Source organism: Triturus cristatus, chromosome 8, assembly GCF_964204655.1.
Source record: "Triturus cristatus chromosome 8, aTriCri1.1, whole genome shotgun sequence".
Taxonomy (NCBI): Eukaryota; Metazoa; Chordata; class Amphibia; order Caudata; family Salamandridae; genus Triturus; species Triturus cristatus.
The window spans coordinates 49,917,942-49,942,506 of NC_140591.1; the positions used below are offsets into that span (position 1 = coordinate 49,917,942).

The following is a 24,565-nucleotide window of genomic DNA, read 5'->3' on the forward strand; positions in this document are numbered from 1 at the left end:
GAGAGAACCAAACTATTTGGGAATTAGGAAGTAAAAGGAGTAGACTCCCGACCTTTGATGTTGTGGTGGTATGGGCTCTATAGCTTGTTTTAGAAGCTGGGACTGTGCCTCTTGTTTGAGAAGGTGTAGGTGATCCGATGAAAGTTTGTGCGACTTTGGAGGAATGTTTGGAGGAGTGTTGATGAACTCCAGCCAGTAAACAGAATGGATAATTTGGAGAACCGACTTGTCTGTTTTTATTGACTGCCACTTTGGTAGAAATTGTGACAGTCTTCCCCCCACAGATGTTAAGTGTTCGGGGGGAACTATGGGCAAATCACTGTTTTGTATGGGAGGGGGAGGTACGTGTGTTGGAACCTCTACCTCTGCCCTTGCCGTTGTATCCTCTATAACCACCTCTGGCGTACGTTTTGGAACATGAGGGCTGGTTATTGCCCTTATAGGTGGATGCAGTGTCCGAGGAAGTGGTTATGGACCCTGCTCGATAAAAGGGGCGCCAAAAGGAATCACGGCCTTGTGGAGACTGAAGGGATCCAATTGATTTAGCCACTTCGGTATCTTTCTTCATCTTCTCAAGTGAAGAATCTACCACCCGCCCAAACAGGTGTTCTTTATTGAATGGTGTGTTCAATATTGAGGTCTGAACCAACGGTTTGAACCCTGAAATGCGTAGCCAGGCGTGCCTTCTTCAAAGGACACTAGTGTTCACCGCTCTGTATCAGCCGCATCTATGGAGCACCTAATTTAATTGTTGGAAATTAGTTGTCTCTCACATACTAGGTCTTGCGCTTCAGATTTATATTCTTGGGGTAAAAATTGGATAAGTTGTTTCATTTCATCCCAATGCGCACGGTCATATCTGGCTAGCAGCGCTTGTGTGTTAGATATGCGCCAGAAGTTAGCTGCCTGGGAAGCTATTCTTTTCCCTGAAGCATCAAGGAGCTTTGACTCTTTTTCTGGGGGTGGTGCGTCTCCAGTAATCTAGGAGTTTGCCCTTTTGCGTTCATTAGAAACAACTAATGAGTCTAAGGGTAATTGTCCTCTTATGTAGACTGGATCAGATGGTGCAGGCTTGTATTTTTTGTCCACCCTAGGGGTAAGTATACGTGCCCTGACAGTATCCTTAAATGTGTTGTCTACATGTCTGGTCATTCCTTTAAGCATGGGCAACATATGTGTGGATTTGAGTATGCTGTTTAATGTTTCAAAGAGGAAATCCTCTTCAAGGGATTCTTTATGTAGCTGGACCCCATGGTAATTGGCAGCCCTGCCTAGCAATTAAATATATCCTACGCTGTCGTCTGGCGAAGAGGGTCAGGTAGGATATAGGTCAGGGATATTGTCTGTGGGCGAGTCAGTGTTATAGTCATCCCACTCATCTGTAGGTACAGGCTGATTATAATCATCCCCATCCCTATCACCCTGATAGTCAGGTATATATGGTGGTGAGTGCTCAGGTGAAGTTGGCACAGGCAGAGACTGAGGTAAAGGTGGTGAAGGAAGAGGAGGGGAAGGGTTTGTTCCAACAGTTCTCTTCTTTAATGGAATGTGGTAGTAACCCCTCTTTTTAAAGTCACTTCGGTAGAAATGTGGCCGGTTTTTGGATGTATGACCAAAATTTTCTGTTTTGGGTCCGGTTTCTCGAGCGGATCACCAAAACTATGCTTCTTAGGTGACTTTGGTTTATCAGTCTGTTTCGGCGCCTACATTTTTGGTGCCGATGGTTTTAGGGCTGGTGTTTTTGGATCCGAGGTGTTTTTCGGTGCCGAGTGGTGATGATCGGAGCCGGACTTGGTCTTCAATCCCGAAGGCTTTTGCTCGGTGCCTGATTTGGAATGGGGCTTTTCGGAGCCAGAAGGCTTTTTGGTAGGCTTCGGTGCCGAGCCAGGACGTGGGGCGTAGGAAGCGTGGTCTTGGCACTGACCGGGGCCTGAGGGCACGGGTCAGCCAGAGACTTTTTTTTTGGTTGAGTTTGGGCAGAGTAGGGCCTGCACTTACAGTACATTGTCCATGCGGGATATCGTCATCCTAGTCGGAGCCATCGTCGGAGAGGGAGATCTGTTCTTGCTCCTCCTCGGCTCCAATAGGGTTGTCGGTCTCTTCATCCGATTCAGGTCCAAAGAGTTCCAGAATGGAGCCTGTGAGTTGGCTCTGCATGTCGCGTCGGTGGGTCAGACGGTCCCGAAGAGTCATTTTGGAGCGGAAAGCTCGGCACGCGCTGTAGTCCTGTTCACTGTGTTCAGGTGACAGACACAGGTTGCATACCTCGTGTGAATCAGTGCGCGGATATTTTGCGTGGCACCGAGGACAGAATTTAAAAGGAGTTCGTTCCATCGACTGTGAGTCGAACCAGGAGCTAGGCCCAACGGCCTACCACGAGCTCTCTGATTGAAAAGTTTTTTGTAAGAACACGATCCGCGAAGAATGGATAACACGATTGAAAAAAATACCGTCAAAGTTGAGTGTTGTACGCACCGAGAGAAACCGAAGGACCGGTGTCGAACCGGAGTACAGCAAGTCACATTCGAACCCGATGGCAGAAAAAAACAATCTGAAGATGGAGTCGAGGACCATGCGCACTATCACCGAAAGGAGGAGTCGCATACCTTGTGACTAGGAAGACTTCTTCGAAGAAAAACAAAGTGTTAAGATCCAGACCTAACACTAGATGGCGATCTATGCATAAGCATGTGATCAACAGCTCACATGCCTCGAACATGTTATTTCCAACATATCAGGCTCTCTGCATGACTGATATGTTTGACTTGGCATTTTTTCTGCAGAGGTGGTGCTGATAAAATGCTCGGTGACATCAACAGTATGCAATAATGACCCTGAACATGTAGCAGGCAGCGATTCCACCTACAGGAAGTCCACCATCCCCACAATCTCAATGGAGGATGCAGATGTGGACAAATCCTGTCACCACTAATTTCTAAATCAGGCCTTTCCTCTGGATTGGGATTGTAATGGTTTACAAAAGCATTATCGCCTATTAACCTTAGGACAGATTCATTTTTTAAGATGTTTTTAAAACCTGTGCACCTATGTTTTAGCTTAGCTTCTATGACCGAGTAGAATTTCTAGATAGGAAGTATGGGTGTGCAGGATTTACAGAAAAGTATCTGGTTCTGTTTTACGGAGGAGCTCTCTTGTTGCTAATATCAATGTTGTTCTTCATTGCCAGATTTTTCCGTTACTAGACGTATGAATTCTACTTAAGTTTCAATGTCTTATTTCAAGCCTGGTGAAGGGAGAGCACATCATTCATGGACAGCAGGTGCTGTTAAAATCATAGTTTCACAGTGATGCTTTCCTTACGCTTAGCAAATATGTCTTGCAGTATTTGGTGATGTTGTACATCAGACTTCAAGGTAAAGCTCTTTTATTAATGTGTGGAAAGGGGCCTCACCCCTTGTGGATTTGTAGGTGAAGTAAAAGATGTGATTTGCGACTAAATTTCTTCTCACATTCAGTGCAGGGAAAGGGTCTCATATCAGTGTGGGTTATCAGATGCCGCACAAGGTTTGACTTGCGATTGAATCGTTTCTTACACTCATTGCAATGAAACGGTCTCACTCCTGTGTGTGTTCTTTGGTGCTGTAAAAAACGTGCCTTCTGAGTAAAGATCTTTTTACACTCAGTGCAGTGATAGGGTGCCACTCCTGTGTGTATGATTTGGTGACTGTGAAGATCTCTCTTATGACTAAAGCTTTTCTTGCACTCATTGCAATGAAATGGTTTCACTCCTGTGTGTGTTCTTAGATGCGTTACAAGATTTTGCCTCTGAGTGAAGTTTTTCCCACATTCTGTGCAGTGATGAGGCCGCTCTCCTGTGTGTGTTCTTTGGTGGTTTAGAAGGTGTGACTTTTTACTGTAGGTTTTCTTACACTTTGTGCACTGAAAGGGCCTCTCTCCTGTGTGTGTCCTTTGATGGTCTAGAAGATGTGACATTTGAGTGAAGCTCTTAGAACATTCAGTGCAGCTATAAGGTCTCTCTCCAGTGTGGGTTCTTTCATGTACGAGGAGATTCTGTCTTTGAGCAAAGGTTTTCTTACATTCAGTGCACTGAAAGGGCCTCTCTCCGGTGTGTAACCTTTGATGCTTTAAGTATTTTGACATTTCAATGAAGGTCTTTTCACACTCTGTGCAGGCAAAAGATTTCAGCTCTGGATGGGTTTTTTGATGTGCTCGAAGATTTGACTTTTTAGTGAAGGTTTTCTCACATTCAGTGCACCGATATGGCTTCTCACCTGTGTGTGTTCTTTGATGGTCTATAAGATTTTGCTTTTGAGTGAATCTCTTCTCACACACAGTGCACTGAAAAGGCTTCTCTCCCGTGTGTGTTCGTTGGTGTACTTGAAGACTTTGCTTTTGAGTGAAGCGCTTTTCACACATGGTGCAGGGGAAAGATCTCAGTGCTGGGTGGATTTTTTGATGCATCACAAGGAGTGCCTTTGTGTTAAATTTTTTCTCACATTCTGTACAGGCAAAGAATCTGTCACTCTTGTGGATTCCGTGCTGTTTTACACTTCCGGTCTTTGACCGATGGGCTGAGGAATGAAAACAAAAGTAAATTATCTTGTAAGGTAAATAGTTTATGCATATATTAAAAATACAATGCTATAATGGTGTACCCAGAAATTCATCAACATAAAAGAGCCATTCAGTGTAGTGATTAGGTAATATTATATGGATCTATGCTACACAGGTATTGGGCAGTGGATGACAGGCGTAAATGTAAAGAAGTCTTGCAGTATTTCCACTTAATTAGAGATATGCGTTCTGCATCATCCAGGAGAATTCCGTCTACTTGAATAATCTCCAAATCCTAAACTAACCAATCAAAGCCATATTCCAGATCTAGCCCTTTGCTGCATATAAATTACTGCTAAGGCTTCTGTCCAGACAAGGGTTCGGAGGAGGCCTCATACTGCCCATACACTGACTGAGCTCTGCCAGCTAAAAGATGGGTTTATGCACAATGTTGTCTAAATACACTGGTCCAGCCTTCCTGTCAGCTCAACTTGAGCAGCACCAAAATAACAACATATATGATATTTATTAATTTATCCTGTGAGGGAGGAAAGTGTAAAAGAGAGCTCAACAAGACCCATATTTCATGTTTTAGCAGCACATGTGAAGCAGTGACATTTTATCCAGTTCTGCAGGTATTAAAACTGCATTAAGCACTTATGGACAAATGGGCATCCCTTATGTTCTGGTAATATATTTCTATTTCGGGCCCTCAAAGATGAGTGGATCCTCATTTCTGACATATTACAAACCAATATGGGTAGGCCATCATTGTTTATGTCATGTGCCTTCTTTCTGCGCCCCACGAGGTAGATTACTATTAAAGAAGCAATCACAGTTTCATGCACGGCCCATTCTTTAGTGCAGAACATGCCAGTACTACATGTGCGGAAGTGTGATTTTAAGGGGGCGTTCCCTCATTTGCATGGGGATGTGGCCCCATGCAAATGAGAAAACACTTTGTCTCTGCACCTGTGCCGGATTAGATACACAGAGTTAAAGGAGTTGTCCGGAGACTCATTGAGTCTGCACCCCTCTGAATTTGTGCAGGTCAGTTCAGGGAGATCTCCGTCTGCCTTTCAGATGCAGACTGCATTGCTGCCTGCACACTGAAAGTCAAAGAGGCGGCTTCAAACAGCTGGTCCGCCTTTTACTAATGTGCTGCTCCCATGGCAGGTATGAGTTCACTACTGCACTGAGAGCAGCACAATAACCATGAAAAGGTGCACAGTCCCTGTGTGCACCCAGCACACTCATTTGAAGGTGCACCTTGGTACGGAGACAATTCACCCTAAATGTAATGTGGACGTAGACAGCCTAGGTCTGAAAATGAAAAGTGCTGGGTTCAGAGAAGTGCCATTAGCGTTATGAACCATTTTTGGGGATGTCACAACTTCAGACAATTAGGGGAAAAGGAGATGAGAAATGGTGATATTGATCTAGAATGATGGAAGTGTAAAGAGTCAACGACGTTTGTGGAGTAGGCATGAACCCGCCCAGGTTGCCAACCTTGGAGGTTGCTGTCCAAATGTATCCATCGTCTGAAAAATAGTGATACCCCTTCAGCGGATCTCCTGCCCATGCACAGGATCCCGGAGCTCTGTTTATGAAATATGAATTAAAACGTTTATAATTAAAACAACTAATTTAAAAAATGAAAGCCTATTTCAGGCTTTATTGGCCATCTTTCTTTCATTTTCTTCATAAAGAAGCCAATTAATTTTTTTTTAACTGACTACATTAAGAAAAGTGACAAGAAAAATTATAGAAAAGCAAGACTTATCTAAATTGGTTGCAGCTTAAAGTTTGGAAAACTGAAACTGCTTCTTTAAGTAAGTGCTTCCATCAGTATCCGGAAAATCTGAGGAGCGTAGAGAAAAGGATCATTCTATCACTGACCAGTCTTCTGTGGAGATTGTACTAAACGCTCCCAGTCAATTTTGAAATCTTTGACTTTTTTTTCAGGACCGGTATACTTATTCCCCTTAGACAGTATTCTCACTGTTGAGACACTGTTTGATGTCAAAGACCAAGACCATCTCAACATTGAGGAATAGATCAACATTGAAACATGGGTTGATGTTAAAGAGCTACTTCATGTCAAAAGACATGGCATCTAGCAAATACTTTCTTTTGTAAGCAGACTGAATGGACAAGTTGAAGAGGAGGAGAGTGTCTGAGATTTCGGATTCTGAATATTTGAGATCCTATCTTTCAACCCATTCAATGGTAACACTTTATGAGAGAGAGAGAGAGAGAGAGAGAGAGAAAAAGAGAGACAGAAAAAGAGAGAGAGAGAGAGAGAAAAAGAGAGAGAGAAAAAGGAGAGAGAGAAAGAGAAAGAGAGAGAGAGAAAGAGAGAGAAAGAAAGAGAGAGAGAGTGAGAGTGAGAGAGAGAGTGTGTGTGAGAGAGAGAGAGAGAGAACAGCCTCATAGCCACCTATCATGTCTGGCGCCATCTCTCCAGTTCCAGCATCATCTGTGTTACCCATCTTACCAGAGCCACCTCCTCCACAGCTCCAGCTCATGCATCTCCAGAGAGCTACTCCAGTAAGATCAAGGCCACAAAGTCAAAGGTCATTCTATTCTGAGGACATCGATCTTCACATTCAAGGTACCATTCCAGGCATTCGAGGCAGTCCAGAAGTCATTCCTCACATTGGTGATCTTCTAACAGGGGCTGCCTTGTTCAACATACTGGTACCTACATCACAGGTATCTACTTCAGTCATCTTTGAGACCTTACATCATCATTGGTCTGCTTCAAGACCTCTACTCCCTCTTGTTCCAGGTCTAATAGAGCCAGTGATGGAACTCCTGTATCAACCAAGTCTGCTCCAGCTAGACTGTGAAAAAAGTACAAACAACTAAAGAAATATCCACTTTCTCTTCAGACTGATCTACCATCAGACTCCTTCATGCTGCAGGTTAAGACAGTACCACACTACCGGTGCTATTTGCACTGTGCCTCAGAAAAGGACAGTAAGGAATTAAAAGCAGTGAAGTGAAAGGTTTTTGCGCCCTCAGCAACTGTACTGACAGTGGCCATTGCTACTACCTTGCTAGACAGATACAACAGATCCTTGTGGGATTAGTTGCAGTGCTTTTTCAAGAAACTCCACCATGAAGACTTCCAGGAGGAATTAAATTAGGGGGTGATGGTATCTACCCACAAACACAAGAGGGGATAGAGGGGAAACTGAATGATCAAGCTAGAGGCGGATCCTCCGCTAAGGCAGAGGAGCATCGCCCCATTCTTTTGTAGCAGTGCAAATAAAGGAAAAATAAAATTATAATAACTCATTGTTATTATCAATTTATGTTTTTCTGCTGCAGCAGCTTTGCGGGGGCGTCTGCTCACAGATAGGGGGGAGGAGTGGTGTGCACTCTGTAAATGCGCATGAAAGTTAGGCCAGCCGTCTCGGGCCGGCCAAACAGTCATGCGCACTTTGCATGTTCTCCACTCAGGCTGCATTACAGCCTGGGCGGAGAACATGCCCAGGCTCCCAGTCCCCATCTGAGTGCCAAAAACACGGCGCTCAGTCCAATCACAACGCTGTATTGCAGCATTGTGATTGGCTTAGAAGAGCCTGTGTGCTTCCTGTTCCGGCCCGGAGAGACACGGAGGAGAGACGCGGAGAGGAGGTAATTTTTTCTTTTTCTTTACCCTAGGTCCATTGTGGCATTCAACACGTTTCTTGCCTATTGTGCTCTAATGAGTCAGCGGCAGTTCTCAAGGACCGGTAGTTGATACGCATTGTGTCCGAGATATAGGAGAGGATGTCCCTGTCAAAAATCATTGTAAATCAGGTCTAACGATGTTAAAACTAAGTAAAAAGCATTTAGCAAGAGAAACATGAGACAATATTATTGAAAAAAGAGAAATACGATTTATGAATCCAATACATATGAAGTAATGGAACATCTCATTGCCACAAGGAAATCAGAACAACTGCTAATAATGCAGCGGCCTTTCGAGGAAAGGCGAGAAACATTTGAATACTTAGATAAGCGATCGAGGATAAATTGAGCTGGGTATTACTATGCACCAAGGGTTAGATTTTTTGTTAAGAATTGGTGCAGACCCAGAATTAACACTTAATAAGCGATTATGACACAGATACTTATATCCACCTATTGATTTAGGATGCAGTCAATCTCCCCCTAGTGAAGGTCAATGACTCCCAATCCTTGCTAATATATGTATGGTGCAGAACGGTGTGGCTTCTCTAAGTGGCATCCGTTAGTAGCTGCACAGAATTGCATCCTTAGGGATCTGTTACACCTGGATCAAGGCACACGACTAACTCCCCAGGGCATACGCTAGCACTTTACAATACTGATCAGGGCAGCTGCTCCCAAGACTCTCCTCTTTTGGGGACATGATGGCTTAACCCACACGCTGCAGTCTAGTACAGCTTGGTGCCAGGAACACTTGCGCTGTCGCAGAAGCGTAGACTCATATGCGTCGAGTCACAAAAGCTCATGTAAGATGCCTCGAACCGAGCTGTTAGTGGCACATTATGGACTAGGAGAAGTGCCCAATAGCCTGGCATGACAGTGCAGGGGCACATTACATGTGGAGGGTCTGTGCCCAGTCAAACCAGCTTTTATTCATTTGCCTAGCAAACATACAATATGTTAGTTTGAGAAAAGATTTGTAACTTTTTAAGGCAGCAATTGAAATGGCGCGTACCACTGATGTGGGAAATGTGACAACCTTTTCTAATTCTTTATAAAATTCTTTATCAGAGATGTTTTCAATACTATACTGATACTTTATCTATTCTTTCTGCTGTCCTTCACTATCTGTTGTTCACTCCCCTTGATTCTATACTGTCAATGTTTTTATACTGTCAATGTTTTTTTCTCACAAATCATAGCATTGTCTGAAAGATGGTAGGCTTAGTAATGTAGCGAGTTATTCTTCGGAACGGACGTCAGACTCCCATCTAGTCTTTATTCCTTACTGTGAGTGCCTCTCTACCCACTGCTGGATTGCACCATTGCACCTTCGTTCACAGGATCTATGTTTGGGAGCCCGCGCGACAACCTTTCCTCAGTAGCCTTATCCGTTAATATTTGTAGCCGTCTGTATCTCTGCTCTTTTAAGTAAAAGGATCTGCTGTGGTCAACTTTGTCAAAGGCTTTGTTCCCTTCTGTGTGATCTGTTATTACATGTACAATGCTACTCTTCCAGCTTGGAACAGGTCACCATGCCAGCTTCATTGAAGGTCAGGGCCCTGTGCCTTTGGTCCCTTTGATATCTGTGATTGTTCCTGTGGAAAGGTGACTTACCTGCCTGGGACTTGGCTCTTTTAACTTCTGCAGAGCTCTGATCAGCGATGGGAAACGCCTCTTCCTCTTCTTTGATGTCTGTTATCATCACTATGGTGAACTCTTCTTCTGTAAGAAGGAAAACACCAAAGAGAGTCTGACCGTCACTCACAGGAGAGTGTGTTGATCCAAACATACAACAACCTTTGCTACAGTGAGTTGTGCAAGAGAGTAGAGGGGAGTGAGCAGCACAGCGGCCCCGTGGGGGAGGAGGTTGGGACAGCTATCAGCAAGGGACACACAGGCGAGGGACACACAGGCCAGGGACACACAGGCCAGGGACACACAGGCCAGAGACACACAGGCCAGGCACACAGGACACGCACACAAACACACCACACCACGCCACCCCACCTGGCCCAAGTCGAAACTGTATTTATGTTTCCCGGTCATTCAACTTCATGGACTGTGCATTTACTATTCCAACTCCACTCACCTTGGTACTGGGGTAGGTCCTGAAGCAGGTCAAGGCAAATATAAATGTGCTTTTAGTTTTTTGATACCCTTGTGGGTCCTTCCAGATACAGTGTCTGTCTGGATTTATCAACATTATGAGGACCAGCTCAGTCCTCATAGTGTGGGTTGAACATTCATTCACACTCATTCTCTCTCCCACATTCTCTCTCTCTACTATTACTGCAGGAAGGGCTTTCACGCCAGCACTAAGCTAATAATATATTTACTGATAACATATTATCTGATAGAATTGTATGACTGCTGGTGCAGAATGAAAGATCGAAAGAAACTGAATATTGAGAAGAAGTGGAAAAATAGGGAAACTGGCGGTATAACTTCAGCAACACATTTCTTCAGGGGAGCACTGAGATTACACAGGACCGGTTAATGCGGGCGGATCCATTACTCACCTGCGCTGACACCAGCACTGTCATCACTCTCATCTCCATCAACGGCATCCAAAGCGTCTACCACAGACTCAGATGTGAGAGGAGGAAATCCTAAAACAGTTAAAACAATGTTTCAGACTATGATACCCTGTTTGCTGTATTCCAAATGTGATTTCAGTCATTACCCCTTCTATGGGGTACCCTTCGTTTCCTTCCAAACTAAAGGGAAGGAAACATCAGTTCTATATATACTTTGAGTTGTGGTTTTAAAATTGCGTCTACTAGACAGTGTTTGCACTGTCTGTTGCAAGACATATTGTTAGGTTACAGAGTGCTTAGAGCCCACACACTGCTCACCTTTGGTTGTCCTCATTGTCACTCTCATTTGCTTACTCTTATTATGTATGGGCTATGCTTTCTCTTTTTGTGTTTGTCCCTCCCCTGGAGCATTTACATATTACTATATCCTTCCACTGTTTTCTTTTTCTGGGCTACTTTTTTTCTTTCTGGTGAAGCACTCTACAAGAATGCTTGTGTTTTCCAGCTGTCTCCCTCATGTGTTTCTCTCTATCCCCGCCCCGCTGCTCTCTGTGTTCCTCTTGCCTGTGTACATCTCCCTCACTCCCTCTACGTTGCCTTCTTGCTCGTATGCTTTCTCCCTGCCAGCTCCATGTTGCTATCGCTTGTCTGTTTGATGTACCCCACCTGCTGCCTGGTGTTGCTTACCCCCTACCATAGCCTTCGGTTTCGATACCGTCCCCCAGCAGCGCCCCATGTTGCTTCCACCCCTCACTGTTGCTTCACCCTCCCACCAGCGCCTCCGTGTTGCTTCCACCCTCCTGTGTTGCTTCTGCGCCACACCCCTGTGTATCTTCTTCCACCCGTGTTACTTCTGCTCCACACCCATGTTACTTCTTCCCTCCTGTGTTACTTCCCCCCAGTGTTGTTTCCCCTCACTTAAAAAATATATGCTTTGGCTCGTTTTTTTTTCTTTTGTAGTTACCAATCCAACTCAGATCAGTACCTAAAAAGAAAATAAATGGCGGCATCAGTTTGTAGGCACGCGCCCGCATAAAAAATGACAAGGCTGGCCATATCAACAGCTTTCCATTTATTTTTTAGCAATGCGGCACAACACTAGGGATGCTGTGCTCCATGGCTAAATCCACTGGCAAAGGCAATAGGTCCCAAAAGTTAAACCTATTTGGCTTTGCCAATGCTTGTTTCAGGTGGGGCAACTGAAATAATCTGAATTATAATAAAATAACATGTGACCAACTGTAAAGAATACGAACATGAATATTCAGAAACAAACTCCGCCCTAGCACAGCAGCGGTCCTCGTGCTCACAAGCGGCATCTATTATTGTAAACCCAGAGGAGCGAAGGCACGCGGCGGGGCATGGGTAACTGCAGACGGGCTGGGGTGAGATGGGTTCAAGGATGTGTAAGGATAGGGGACCACCAGCTGTCAATCAAGGGCCGAGGTCTGTGATGCATTACATAACAAATTTAAAACAACAACCTTAACTGAAGAACTCATAGAAGAAAATACTCTCACGCTACAAATCGCAGAACATGGGATTTCTGAGATCTGTTATTCTGTCATGCAAAGAGGACTTACGTGCCGGGGACACATCATTTTTCGCTTCTTTGAGGTTCTTAGCAATGGGATAGGCCCCTTTCTCTTTTTTGATGCTGGCCAAGAACTTTGCTGGAGAGAAGACTTCCCCTGGTAATGGAAACATCAAAGAGAGATTTCACGGTCACAGGAGTATCCTGGGCCTTTTTTATTTGCATTTATTTGCCATTTAATTTATAATTAGTCTTAAGATCTGCATTGTACGTGTCTATCGTGTCTGTAATGTTGTTAATGAATTTATTATTGTTCTCAAAATGCAATAATCTTGATTATCAAAAAAAAAAATTATAATTAGTCACAGGAGGCAGAAATAGTGCCCCTAGACCTGTCACCCACTCTGGTTTCCTTACGGCCACTGAGTTTAGTCAGTCAGAGGTGATACCTGTGAGGACCTGAACCTCCAAGACCTCATTACACCCATCTCTGCATCTTTTTCATATCATGTAGAGTTAATGAAGTATTCACAGATCCAAGCATTACAGACAAGAAAAGATGGAAGATGTGGGTGGACAACGTAACTGTATCCATCTCATGTCCTGAGGACAGTGTTGATACCTCAGGTTTGTCTTTCACAACGTCTGATGTGCATACACACTCTTTGGAGATGGGACGTGGTGGGAAGCAGGTAAAGCTGTGGTTTTAATCTGAACAGTGGCATCCATTGGCTCTTGGGTTGCATGATGAAGCTGTGCGCACCCTGTGGCAAATCATTCAATTGCAATAGTGCAAGAGAAGGAGATAGGCAGTGAGAGCCGGAGGAAGATTTTTGGCTTTAGAAAGTCTTATTGAAATATATGTCTAGATCAATTTTTGGGGATGGTATCTTATTTTTCTTCACCAGACTTTGATCCAGAGCAAGACAGAGAAAACCACAAAAGTGAGAAAAATTGAGGAAGAGAAACATGGGAAACCAGTGTGAAATGGAGAAAGCTGGAATGACAAAGAACCTGTAATATGAGGTTAAGAGGAAGGGAGTGTTTGTTGGCGGATTGAAGAGGCATGAGGTGGCAGTAAGCCTACGCAGCCTTAGTATTGGCCACTCAAACTTTGACTGGCTGTATTCTTTTGAGCAAAATTGTGGGCCTCAGCACTTTTTCTTTTTACAAATTTAGCACTGACTGAGCATACAAGAAACATGACACGTATGTCATCAGGCAGCTTGAGTGGAATCAGTATGAAATGAAAACAACCACCATGCTACGAAATACCCTCAACTTGTCAGCAACTAGGGCACCAGGGGTGTGATACAACCACCCCAAAGTCACTGCATACTCCAGTGTGCCCATGCCATGAAGCAGTGTCTGTGAGGGATGGGCGGCAGGGGGTTCAGTGTGCACTGCCTGCTAGACCTGGCCTCTCACCATCAGAGGTGCTCAGGGGATCAAGGGCCCCTGACACTACACTCCTTACCAAAGAGGAGTTCAACCACTGGTGTTTCAACGCAATGGCACTGGACTTTGTCAGTGGGCCACAGGTGACCACCACCGACATGAACACATGCCCCGAATGCTCATACCATTCTCTTTGCATCGCATTACAGGGGCAGTGTGCCCATGGCGTAGAAAAAGGAAGCTGTAAGCGGCTACAAACTGTGTCCCCTAGATTGCTGCCTATGCCTGATAATCCATCTTTTTGGCTATTCTCAATGCTTTTTGTTACTCCACATATACAGCTTGCAAATACATGATGTCATATGACATCATGTATTTGCAAGCTGTCAAACATTTCTACCTCATGGCAGGAGCAGTTATCAATCTCCTAGTTAATTATCCATAATAATCCTTAGCAAGCTGATGATTTAAAGAAGCTGGATAGTCTGCAAAATTATTCAGCAAGACCCCTGCCCAGCCAGAAGGTCATTTGGCTTCACAAAAGGATAGAGGATGGAGACGGTGGAGTCTATTTACTAACATTTCATGCCGTGTTTGCATCACAAAAGTGACACAAATCTTTTTTACCCATTTACGTTCCAGCGCTAAACTTGCTTAGAGATGGTAAATCATTTGAAAGTACCACCAAGCAGCTCATAGCGCTGATTTGCACCAAGGAGGCGTACCATGGGTGGTGCATGGGCGTTCCCATGCAACAACCATAGCTTTCTGACGCTAAGCCCTGTTTAAAAAGTAGATAGTATTTATTGTCTGAAAATCACACCCATTTCAAGTAGGGGCTATGAAGGAGAAGTGCTTTCATTTCTCCGTTCTTTTCTGACAATTTATGTGTGCTGCACTGTACAACACACATACAAGGTGGGAAACGGTTTAAAGTTACTCTGAGCGTAGTATTTTGTACTGCAGGGCTATCCTTCCACTACAAAACCTATGCTAGACTCACGAGACACCCTTGCACTATGGTGAAATGGTATGTGCATGGTGCACAGCAGCTAATTTCAGTGTTGGCGCTAGGGTGAGGAGAGTGCCATATTTCTGTAAATATGGCGCTCTCCTGCCCTCTACTTCTCGCGCAACGCAGCGTAGCTTTTTGCCCGCTGCACTGCGTTGTGTGACATTTTAGGTAATCTGCCCGTGTCCGGCGCCTGAGTAGCGGGAAATCCCTTAGACTGTGGCTGTCTCTCCTCTCGATAGTGCTTGATATGCTGTCCGTTCTGCCTCAGGTTTTCATCATGACTACACAGTCTTGTGGATTCAGTTCGTGCAGCAGTGTGCTGCAAGTCAAGGATAGGGCTACTGCCAACTGGGTCCACCATCATCCAGGGTAAAGAACAAGGCAGAGGGCCTCAAACAAGCCCAAACAGCAATAGTTGATATCTGCACCAAGATGGTTGAGAATGCACCGACAGATCTAGTCCGTGGCAGCTACTCTTATCTGGAGAACATATGTTCTGCATGTTGGGAGATGCAAATCGGTTTCTTATTGCTTGTAGGAGCCAAGGGGGAATGAGCCGCTTAGCTATGATGCCATTTTCACCCAAGCCTAAAGTGACTGACATAAAACATCCTAAAACACGTAAAGCTCCTGAAAAAGGCATTTACTCTTTGAACATTGTACAGAGGGAGGGCAGAATGTTTGAATATCCTCTGTTAAAAACCTGGTGTGAGCACTGATGGCTGACAACTGACTGACTTGCAGTTATGAGCTCAAGTCAATAAAGCTGATGAAGTATGTCCACAATTGTGAACAAGCAACGGAGCGGGAGCCACGGTGGGGGAGGCAGCAGCAACACAACTGTGGCATTAGGAGCATGTGGGAGGAAGAATGCTTGATCTGAATGTAAGCAGCTAGGGCACTGAAGCTGCACACAGACAAACAGTAGCAGAGCAGGAAACCAAGAAAAAAATAGTCCTCCAAAGAAAATATAAAGAACCATGGAGGAAATAGACAGTACTAAGTCTCTGCTCTGTGGGAGGAACAGAAAAGAGAAAGGAGGTACAAAGAGGCAGGACAACCACTACCAAGCCAGGATTTTTAAAGGACACTGACATAGACAAATGAAAAGCAATGCCAAGAAAGGGGATGGACTTGATGACCACAGACTGATTACAGCAGGTCTCGAAGAGAGAGCTGCGCTGTCTAGCTGTACCTAAAAATTAAAAGAGGATGACCACACGGAGGAAGATCCAGAATGTGAAATGGCTCCAGATAAATCTCAGTGAACTAGAAACTGCTGCTGCAACATCAGCTCTACTGACACACAAGACACAGGAGATATTCCCACAGCTCATCCTTTTGTCAGAGAGGGAACCAATATTCACAACCTTGGCCTCTTTCTTTGTTCCGGTGTTACTACCTTTAGCCTGAACGGCACCAACTTGCTAGAACTATTAGGGTGAACATAAAGAACCCCTCCACACCACTTGTTGACCCAACCAGGCACACAACAACCTTAGACAGTAAGGTTAACACAAAAAGGACCACCAGGTCACGGGCCCACCTACCTCTTGCTGAGCACATTGATCTTACACTTAAAGGGTAACTGAGGGGTCAAGTCATGAAGGAGCCCCCAAATTTACCAGAAATGGAAAGTGAATCTCTTCCCAATATTTTGGGTTCCTGTGAAAAGGGTTGTATCCATGCGTAGTATTCAGGTGATACCAGCCAGCACTCGAGCCCTAGTAGTCACCTATGTTGAAAGGAGGTCCACTTCAGGTCATCCCACCTTCTAAAGCAGAGCCTGGACCTCTGCTATGAGGGCAAACACGTCACATCCTTGTGGAGCATCATAAGTCTCCTATACCACAAAACACAAAGGACTTCTCTGAACTGATGAAATGAGGAGCATGGCACCACAGAGTATCTGTGCCAGGGATTTCATCCCTACTCTTTGCTAACAGTATATTGAATGATGATATATTATGTGCCTGGCGGAAACGGGTTAAGGGCAAACGTTGAAAAGAAATGGGAGAGTAGGAATGAGAGGGAAAACATGGAATTTGAGGAGTTAAATTTGTATCCAGTGCCAGTGATGACACAAATGTAGGGCATCGGCCCGTGGACACCCGCTTCCCTCCGCACTTGTGATACACCATGGGGAGAACCGTCATTTTACCTGAGCTGACACTGGTGCTGCCATCACTTTCATCTCCATCACCGGGATCCCGAAAATTCACCTCGGGCTCAGGAGAGAGAGGAGGAAATCCTGGAAGAGGTAAAACTGTTACACTGCAGACTCTAATACTGTGATCACTGTATCCCAAATTAAGTTAAACTGATAAACTCATTTTCACTATGGATGCTGGGTGAGGGTGGAGAGAAAATACCATGGCTGCACAGAGTGCGCAAATGTAACAAAAGGTAAATCAAATAAAACAAATTACTCGAGACAAATACATTGAGAAAATAAAATTGAGAAACATGCACATGGCACCCAAGCACAGCAGGCGTACCAGAACACCCACATGGAGAATCTATTGCAGGAAACTCTCCGGGGCAAAATGCTGCAGGATAGGGTGGAGGAGGGAGGGAGGGTAGCTGCAGCCTAGCAGTTTGAGCGTTTTATCTGGCTGGTTAGATATAGGTTAAGAACAGACTCAATGAATAGGGGGTCATCGGGGGCAGGGAGGTGTCATATTGACGTAAACCTGTTTTTAAAAAAATAAATCTTTTTTAAACAATACCCACATAAGGTGACATACTGAAAGGATTACTACACGAAGAACGTACAATGACGGTACAAACTTTAGATATCAGAATATGACCATTAGTTTGTTCGAGACAAACAGATAATGAAATGCATCTTTGTACAAGGACATTAACCTCAAACAGCTTTGATTCCTCAATTAACTTTTTCTACACAGACCGTGCAAACAAGACTACGAAAGAATACACAAAGACAAAAACATTAATGAAGATATGTGATCTCGGCGGAACTGAACGCAAGCCTCAAACAAACATTAGATTGGTCTTAATTGGCAGAGTCTACTCCGCTGCTGTTAGTGCGATAGGGTCATCACTTGTTTCCAATACACGCGGACAGGCGTGATGAAAAGGGGTGCTTAAGTCAGCCTTGGCTGCGCGTCATATTTGATGCAGAAAATGCCTTGAATGGTCTTTCGAGAGGGTGGTGGACCAGGGCGTCTAAGACGGACTGAATCAGCTGCTGTTGTGTTACTCCAACTCTGCAGTCTACAAGCACTGCTGTGGCCAGTGCATCTGGTGCCCACAATACCCTGTGCAGATAGAAGACCAGGCGTGAGTGAGTGACACTCTTGGGGCTCTCACTGTATTTTTGGGCACCATGTTGTCAGACTTCAACCTCTCTCTCTCTCTCTGCATAGGATGGATCCTTTATACGTCTGATGCCTAAATGTGCATCCTTCTTTGCCACCCTTAACAAATAACATGTGTAGCCTTATGCATTGCTAAGTCAAAGGTTTCTGCTAGAGAAAACTGGTGAAAAGTTTATAGTATCTTCTGTTACCAAATATCTGCTACTATGACATTCTTTTTCTGCCAGCACGGCTTACCAAGGACATCTTATCAACTAACTGCAGGGTGACTTCAAGCTCGGGCCCAAAGCCATCAGCCCCATTGATCCATGTGATATGAGACATCATCCCTGCAATTCTAAGGAAAAGGAAACGATGACTCACCTGCAGGGCCGTTATTGTGTTTCCCCTCCTCAGGGCTCTGATAGGCCAAGGGGTAGTACTCTTCCTCTTCTTTGATGCAGTCTGAGACCAACACTATCTTGAAATCTGCTGCTGCGTGAATAGAAATGTCACAATCAGTCACAGGAGACGGCCTGGGTCCTTGTGCTCTGATTCTCCCCCCCCCCCATTGTCCGCCGCTTTTATTCTCAGAAAATGCACTGGAGTGGTGGTATCAACAGATCTATCCTCTATTCACATGGGTACTCCAGGAAAATTACTAAATGGCCAACCCAACAGGAGATGGAACTTATGAGGACAAAAAGCCATATTAGAGAGAATCAATTTACAACAGTCCCATTAAAGATAAAAGAAACACCAAGATTTTTATGTGTCAAGATAAAAGATTTAGCCAGTATGTGGTTGCAAACCATGAACACACCTCTGGTCTATTTGTAACTTTCTTTTCCCGTGCAGGGTTACCAGAGGAAATAGCAAAGGGCCAATAAACAAACTTCATGTCTACCTTCATGCAAAGGAGGTTCTTACATTCCCCTTAAAAACAACAGTATATCATACACTGACCTCCCAGAAACTGGGATACATAACCCATATTTTTGTTTATACACTCTATGAAGCAATCCTCGGCTGTCCAAAGGGCTCATCCCAGCCAAACCTGCACTTACTAGATACTGCTCTGAAACAACAAGAATAACCAAAACACATCCCATGCCCTGAAGCATCCAGAGGCTATTTGTCGTTAAAGTTACTGCACAAATGTAGGCCACAAAACAACCACCAAACCAGATGCAGACATATTAGGACAGATCTCAGTCTTGTTGACCACTACAGAAAATAATGTTCGAGGCATATGAGCTGTAGATTGCATACTTTAGCATAGATCCCCATCTGGTGTTGGGCTCAGATGTTTGCACTTTGTTTTTGTCGAAGAAGTCTTTGGAGTCATGGGATAGGTGACTCTTCCTTATGGTGATAGTGTGCATGGGCATCGACTCCATCTTCAGATTTTTTTTTTTCTGCCATCGGGTTGGGATGTAAACGGCTGCGCTCCGGGTCGGTACCGTATTCGATTCCCCTTTGAAGCGCAATCCTTCACCACTCGACCGTATTGTTTTTCGATCGCGCTCCTTGACGCAGATCCAACCCAAATCTCAACACATTCGACTCCGGTCGTCGACGCGGGCCGTTGGGCCTATCCGCGCCATCAGGCCCTATGGCTAATGGAAAGAACGACATTCAAAAAATTCCCCCCTGTGTGGTGCTAAATTCCCACACACTGATCTCCACAAGGTCTGTAACCTTTGCCTCTCTCCACACAAGGACAAAGACTGCCCGGCCTGCGCTTCATTTCGATCGAAGAAAACCATAGGTGATCGCCGGGCTCGACGTCACGTAATGTCTCAATCCACTACCTCGGTGCCGGATGACATCTTAGATGCAGGCCCTGATGCTCCCCAGGAACAAGAACCGGGCAATGAAGACATCAGCGTCTCCGAAGCCGACGAATCAGAGGCCGAAGATCAGACAGTTACTCCAGGTCAACAAACTGTGAGTACCGACATCGACCCCCCCCACCTCTTCTCAAAAAAATAAGGCTACGGTAAAATCTTCACCTTCCGGCTCAGGTCGACAGCTTGACAAAACATCTGACACCTCGCCCTCAGGCTTCGCTCCAAAGTCCAAAGACAAGCCCTCAGGCAATTCGGGACCGAATCAGCCACGCATCGGTACCGAACTACCATCCCCGGTACTGAAAAACAAACATTCGGCACCGAAGCACCATCAGGATAAACCCTCGGAGTCGAAACAAGACCACAAATCTTCGGAGCCGAAAAAGAGTAAATCTTCGGAACCGAGAAAAGACAATAAATCCTCAGAGCTGAAAAAGACCATAAATCCTCTGAGCCGAAAAAGTCCTTGGACTCCACAGCTCCTCCAAAGCAAAGGGACACTAAGACCCCTCCTAAAGCTTCGGAATCCAAACCAAAACAACCAAAATCCTCGGTGCTTACTGGATTAAAAGACCTATTTCAACCAGATCCAGTGGATCTCAAACAAAAAACTCTTCACATTGACCCTAAAACTGGTCATATCAAGACAATTCTATCGAAAAAGAGACCCTTGGACTCCCCAGAACAACCCAAAGTACCCTTAAAGAAGAGAGACATGGGACCTTCTCCAGTCAGACCCTTCTATCCTCCAAATATTCCCATAACACGACTTTCTCCAGCACACTCTCCAATGCTTCCATATTCACCTATACCACAAGATGATGATGATGATCACCTTGGGGGTGGGGATGAAAACCCACAAGAGGATAATGATGATGACACCACTCTCCCACCACTTGATCCTTTGGATGATTATGATAATCCACCAGATGTCCCATATCTCCCCGATCCAGCCTCCTACCCATCTAGGCCATCCCCCCAGACGACAACATGGGTTTTGCACAGCTCATAAATGGAGCTGCACAATATCATGGGGTAGAATTACATTCAGACCCAAAGGAGGAAGATTTTTTGTTGGAGACTTTCACATAGTCACAAAAATCAACAAGGTATCATCAAACATGCACCTGACGTTTTTAAAGATCCCGTCAGGGCTAGAGTTTTCAACCCCAGTATCGAGAAGAAATATAAACCAGCTCCCAACGATCCAGCTTATATTAAAGCACAGCTCCCTTTAAATTCATTGGTTGTGTCAAATGCACGTAAACGAGCAAATTCCCAAACATCAGGGGATGCCCCACCTCCAGATAAGGAGTCTACATTACTAGACGCATCAGGCAAACGTATTGCCTCACAAGCAGCAAATCATTGGCCAATACCCAAGATTTACTGGCCAGGTACGATAGGGCACATTACGATAAGCTTGAAAAGCTCATACAACATCGTCCCGATCAGTATAAGACTAAGGCAAATGACCTCATACAAGAGGGAAAATTAATTACTAACACTTCTATAAAGTGTGCTCTTGACGCAGCCGACACAGCATCTCGTGCGGTTAACACAAGCGTTTTACTACGCAGACAGGCATGGCTACGCATATCTAGGTTTAAACAGGATGTGCAGTCCACAATTCTTAATCAACCCTTTGATCAAGAACACTTATTTGGACCCACTGTAGACAGACCTTTGGAAAAAATGAAGAAGATCTCAGAAACTGCTAAGTCCATGGGAGCTCTACAGGCAACAACCAATAGAGGTTCTTTTTGTCGCTCCTTTTATAGGGGCGCCTCTAAAACTATTGGGACGGACAATAGCTCATCGTCCTACAAAATAACTCCTCAAACCTCCCCTAACAGAGGATATTTCAGAGGGGGTTATAGAGGGAACAACAACAAGGGTAGAGGCCGCGGTAATTACACCCGCACATCTCCTACTACAAAACAGTGACTTTCCTCCACTTCCCCCCGAACATTCCACTCCAGTTGGGGGAAGACTATCACAGTTCCTACCTGTCTGGAATTCCATCACCACAGACAAGTGGGTAACACAAATTATCCAGCATGGTTACTGCCTGGAACTCACTTCAACTCCCCCATTCATACCCCCCAAACAACGTCCAATGTCCACAGAACATCTGACACTGTTAAAACAAGAGGTTCTTTCTTTATTACAACAACACGCAATAGAACCGGTTCCCTTACCTCATCAAGGAACAGGGGTTTACTCCCTTCACTTTCTAATCCCAAAGAAGGACGGTACTCTCAGGCCAATACAAGACCTCCGACCGTTAAATCTCTATATACAGTCAGACCACTTCCACATGTTCACTCTCCAAAAGGTCCTCCCACTGCACCAACAGGGCGATTTCCTTGCCATTCTAGATCTCAAGGACGCCTACTTTCATATTCTCCATTCACCCCACTCACAGAAAGTATCTACGGTTTGTAGTGGACGGTCAGCACTATCAATTCAAAGTCCTCCCATTCAGAGTAACTACAGAACCCCGACTCTTCACAAAATGTCTTGCGGTAGTTGCAGCTCATTTGCGGAAACAACATATTCATGTGTTTCCTTATCTCGATGACTGGCTCATAAAAGCCAAGTCACACACACACACTGTGTGCACAATATACACAAAACAATCCAGCTAATCCACGACTTGGGATTCACAATAAACCTACCCAAGTTTCACCTTCAACCGTCCCACCTACTTCAGTATCTAGGTGCCACAATAGATACCTCAAAAGCCTTTGCATACCCCAATCCAGTCAGGATAGCCAGCATGCAAGCTCTCATATCCAGATTTCAACATCAACACTCCCTTTCAGCTTGAGTGTTCATGCAGCTAATAGGGATTATGGTCTCTTGCATCCTCATCGTTCCTTATGCAAGACTTCAGATGCGCCCCTTATAAGAATGTTTAGCACATCAGTGGAACCAAGCTCAAGGTCAGTTAACAGATCTGGTGTTGGTGGACAGCCGCACGCATCACTCTCTGCAGTGGTGGAACATACAAAACCTATCCAAAGGGCGGTCGTTCCTCGACCCGGTTCCACAGATAGTGCTAACCACAGACGCATCGCTCACTGGCTGGGGAGCTCATCTCCAAAACCAAACCGTTCAGGGTATATGGACCCATCAACAAAAACAACTCCACATAAATCACCTGGAATTACTAGCAATCTTTCTAGCACAAAAGTCTTTTCAAGCTGTCTTGATCCGTACGGACAACATGACAGCAATGTATTACATACAAAAGCAGGGGCGACACACTCTCTTCAGCTTTCACAACTAGCGCAAAGCATATGGAGATGGGCCATTCCTCAAAACATTTACCTCCTTGCAGAACATCTACCAGGAGTACACAATCAGATCGCGGATCTGCTCAGTCGTAAAACAAAGCAGATCCACGAATAGGAACTTCATCCTCAAGTTCTTCTTCCATTCTTTCACATGTGGGGTCACCCAGACATAAATCTGTTCGCCACACACCAAAACGCAAAATGCCCAAGTTTCGCCTCCAGATACCCACACCCACTGTCCAAAGGCAATGCACTATGGATGAACTGGTCAGGCAGATTTGCAAACGCTTTTCTGCCTCTCCCGCTCATTCCGTTACTGGTTCGGAAGCTCAAACAACACTCCCTCACAATGATCCTAGTTGCCCCAATATGGGCACGCCAACCATGGTTCACAACCCTGTTGTAACTTTCAGTAGTGCCTCATCAAAAGCTCCACCTCTCCCCCAAGTTCCTCACTCAGAACCATGGAGAGATAAGGCACCCAGATCCCAATCAACTCAGTCTTGCGATCTGGCTCCTGAAGTCCTAGAGTTTGGCTACCTTAATCTCCCGCCAGACTGCATGAACATCATTAAAGAGGCTAGACGTCCTACTACTAGAGCATGCTATGCAGTAAAGTGGAAGCGATTTGTCATTTATTGTACACATAACAAAACGAATCCACTAGGTGCTTCCATCCAAAATATTATCTTTTATCTTTTGCATCTACAACAATGTAACCTAACATATACATCTATACGGCTACATCTTGCTGCAATTGCTGCTTACCTCCAAAACAGACAACATTTGTCCTTGTTTCGAGTACCCGCTATCAAAGCGTTTATGGAAGGACTTAAAAGAATAATTCCACCTAGAGTTCCACCTTCTCCTGTATGGAATCTCAATATAGTCCTCACCAGACTCATGGGTCCCCCATTTGAACCTCTGCACAAATACGAGTTACAGTTCCTTACTTGGAAAGTAGCCTTCCTCGTAGCTATCACATCACTTAGGAGAGTTAGTGAACTCCAGGCATTAACCATACAAGAACCATTTCTACAAATACACCATAGTAAAGTGGTTCTTAGGCCTAATCCAACATTTCTACCAAAAGTGGTATCTGCCTTTCACCTTAATCAGTCGGTTGAACTTCCAGTGTTTTCCCTCAACCAGACTCAGTAGCAGAACGCTCTCCACATGCTAGACGTTAAAAGAGTGATACTCTACTACACCGAAAGGACTAAAAGTTTTAGAAAAACAAAACAACTTTTTGTAGCTTTCTCTCCACCTAACAAAGGCAATCCCATCTCAAAGGCAGGAATTGCAAGATGGATTGTTAAATGCATCCAAATATGCTATCTTAAAGCTAAACGCACATTAACTATTCCCCCTAGAGCTCATTCCACA

The 24,565-nt window shown here is 44.8% G+C and overlaps 1 protein-coding gene across 2 annotated transcripts in view; it reads right to left on the reverse strand.

Moving 5' to 3' along the window:
• Positions 1-2,958: 2,958 nt before the first annotated feature.
• Positions 2,959-24,565, reverse strand: part of LOC146800037 (uncharacterized) — a 55,761-nt gene continuing 34,154 nt past the window's right edge. The window contains exons 4-9 of one of the 2 annotated variants that reach the window (XM_085620942.1): positions 18,409-18,516; positions 16,866-16,955; positions 12,341-12,448; positions 10,740-10,829; positions 9,835-9,942; positions 2,959-4,553 (exon numbers count right to left, since the gene is read on the reverse strand). In XM_085620942.1, the coding sequence (XP_085477068.1) occupies positions 3,409-4,553; positions 9,835-9,942; positions 10,740-10,829; positions 12,341-12,448; positions 16,866-16,955; positions 18,409-18,516 (1,649 nt within the window). In that variant the 3' untranslated portion in view covers positions 2,959-3,408. Of the gene's footprint in view, positions 4,554-9,834; positions 9,943-10,739; positions 10,830-12,340; positions 12,449-16,865; positions 16,956-18,408; positions 18,520-24,565 lie in introns of both variants that reach the window. The other variant, XM_085620941.1, reaches the window with a different exon arrangement.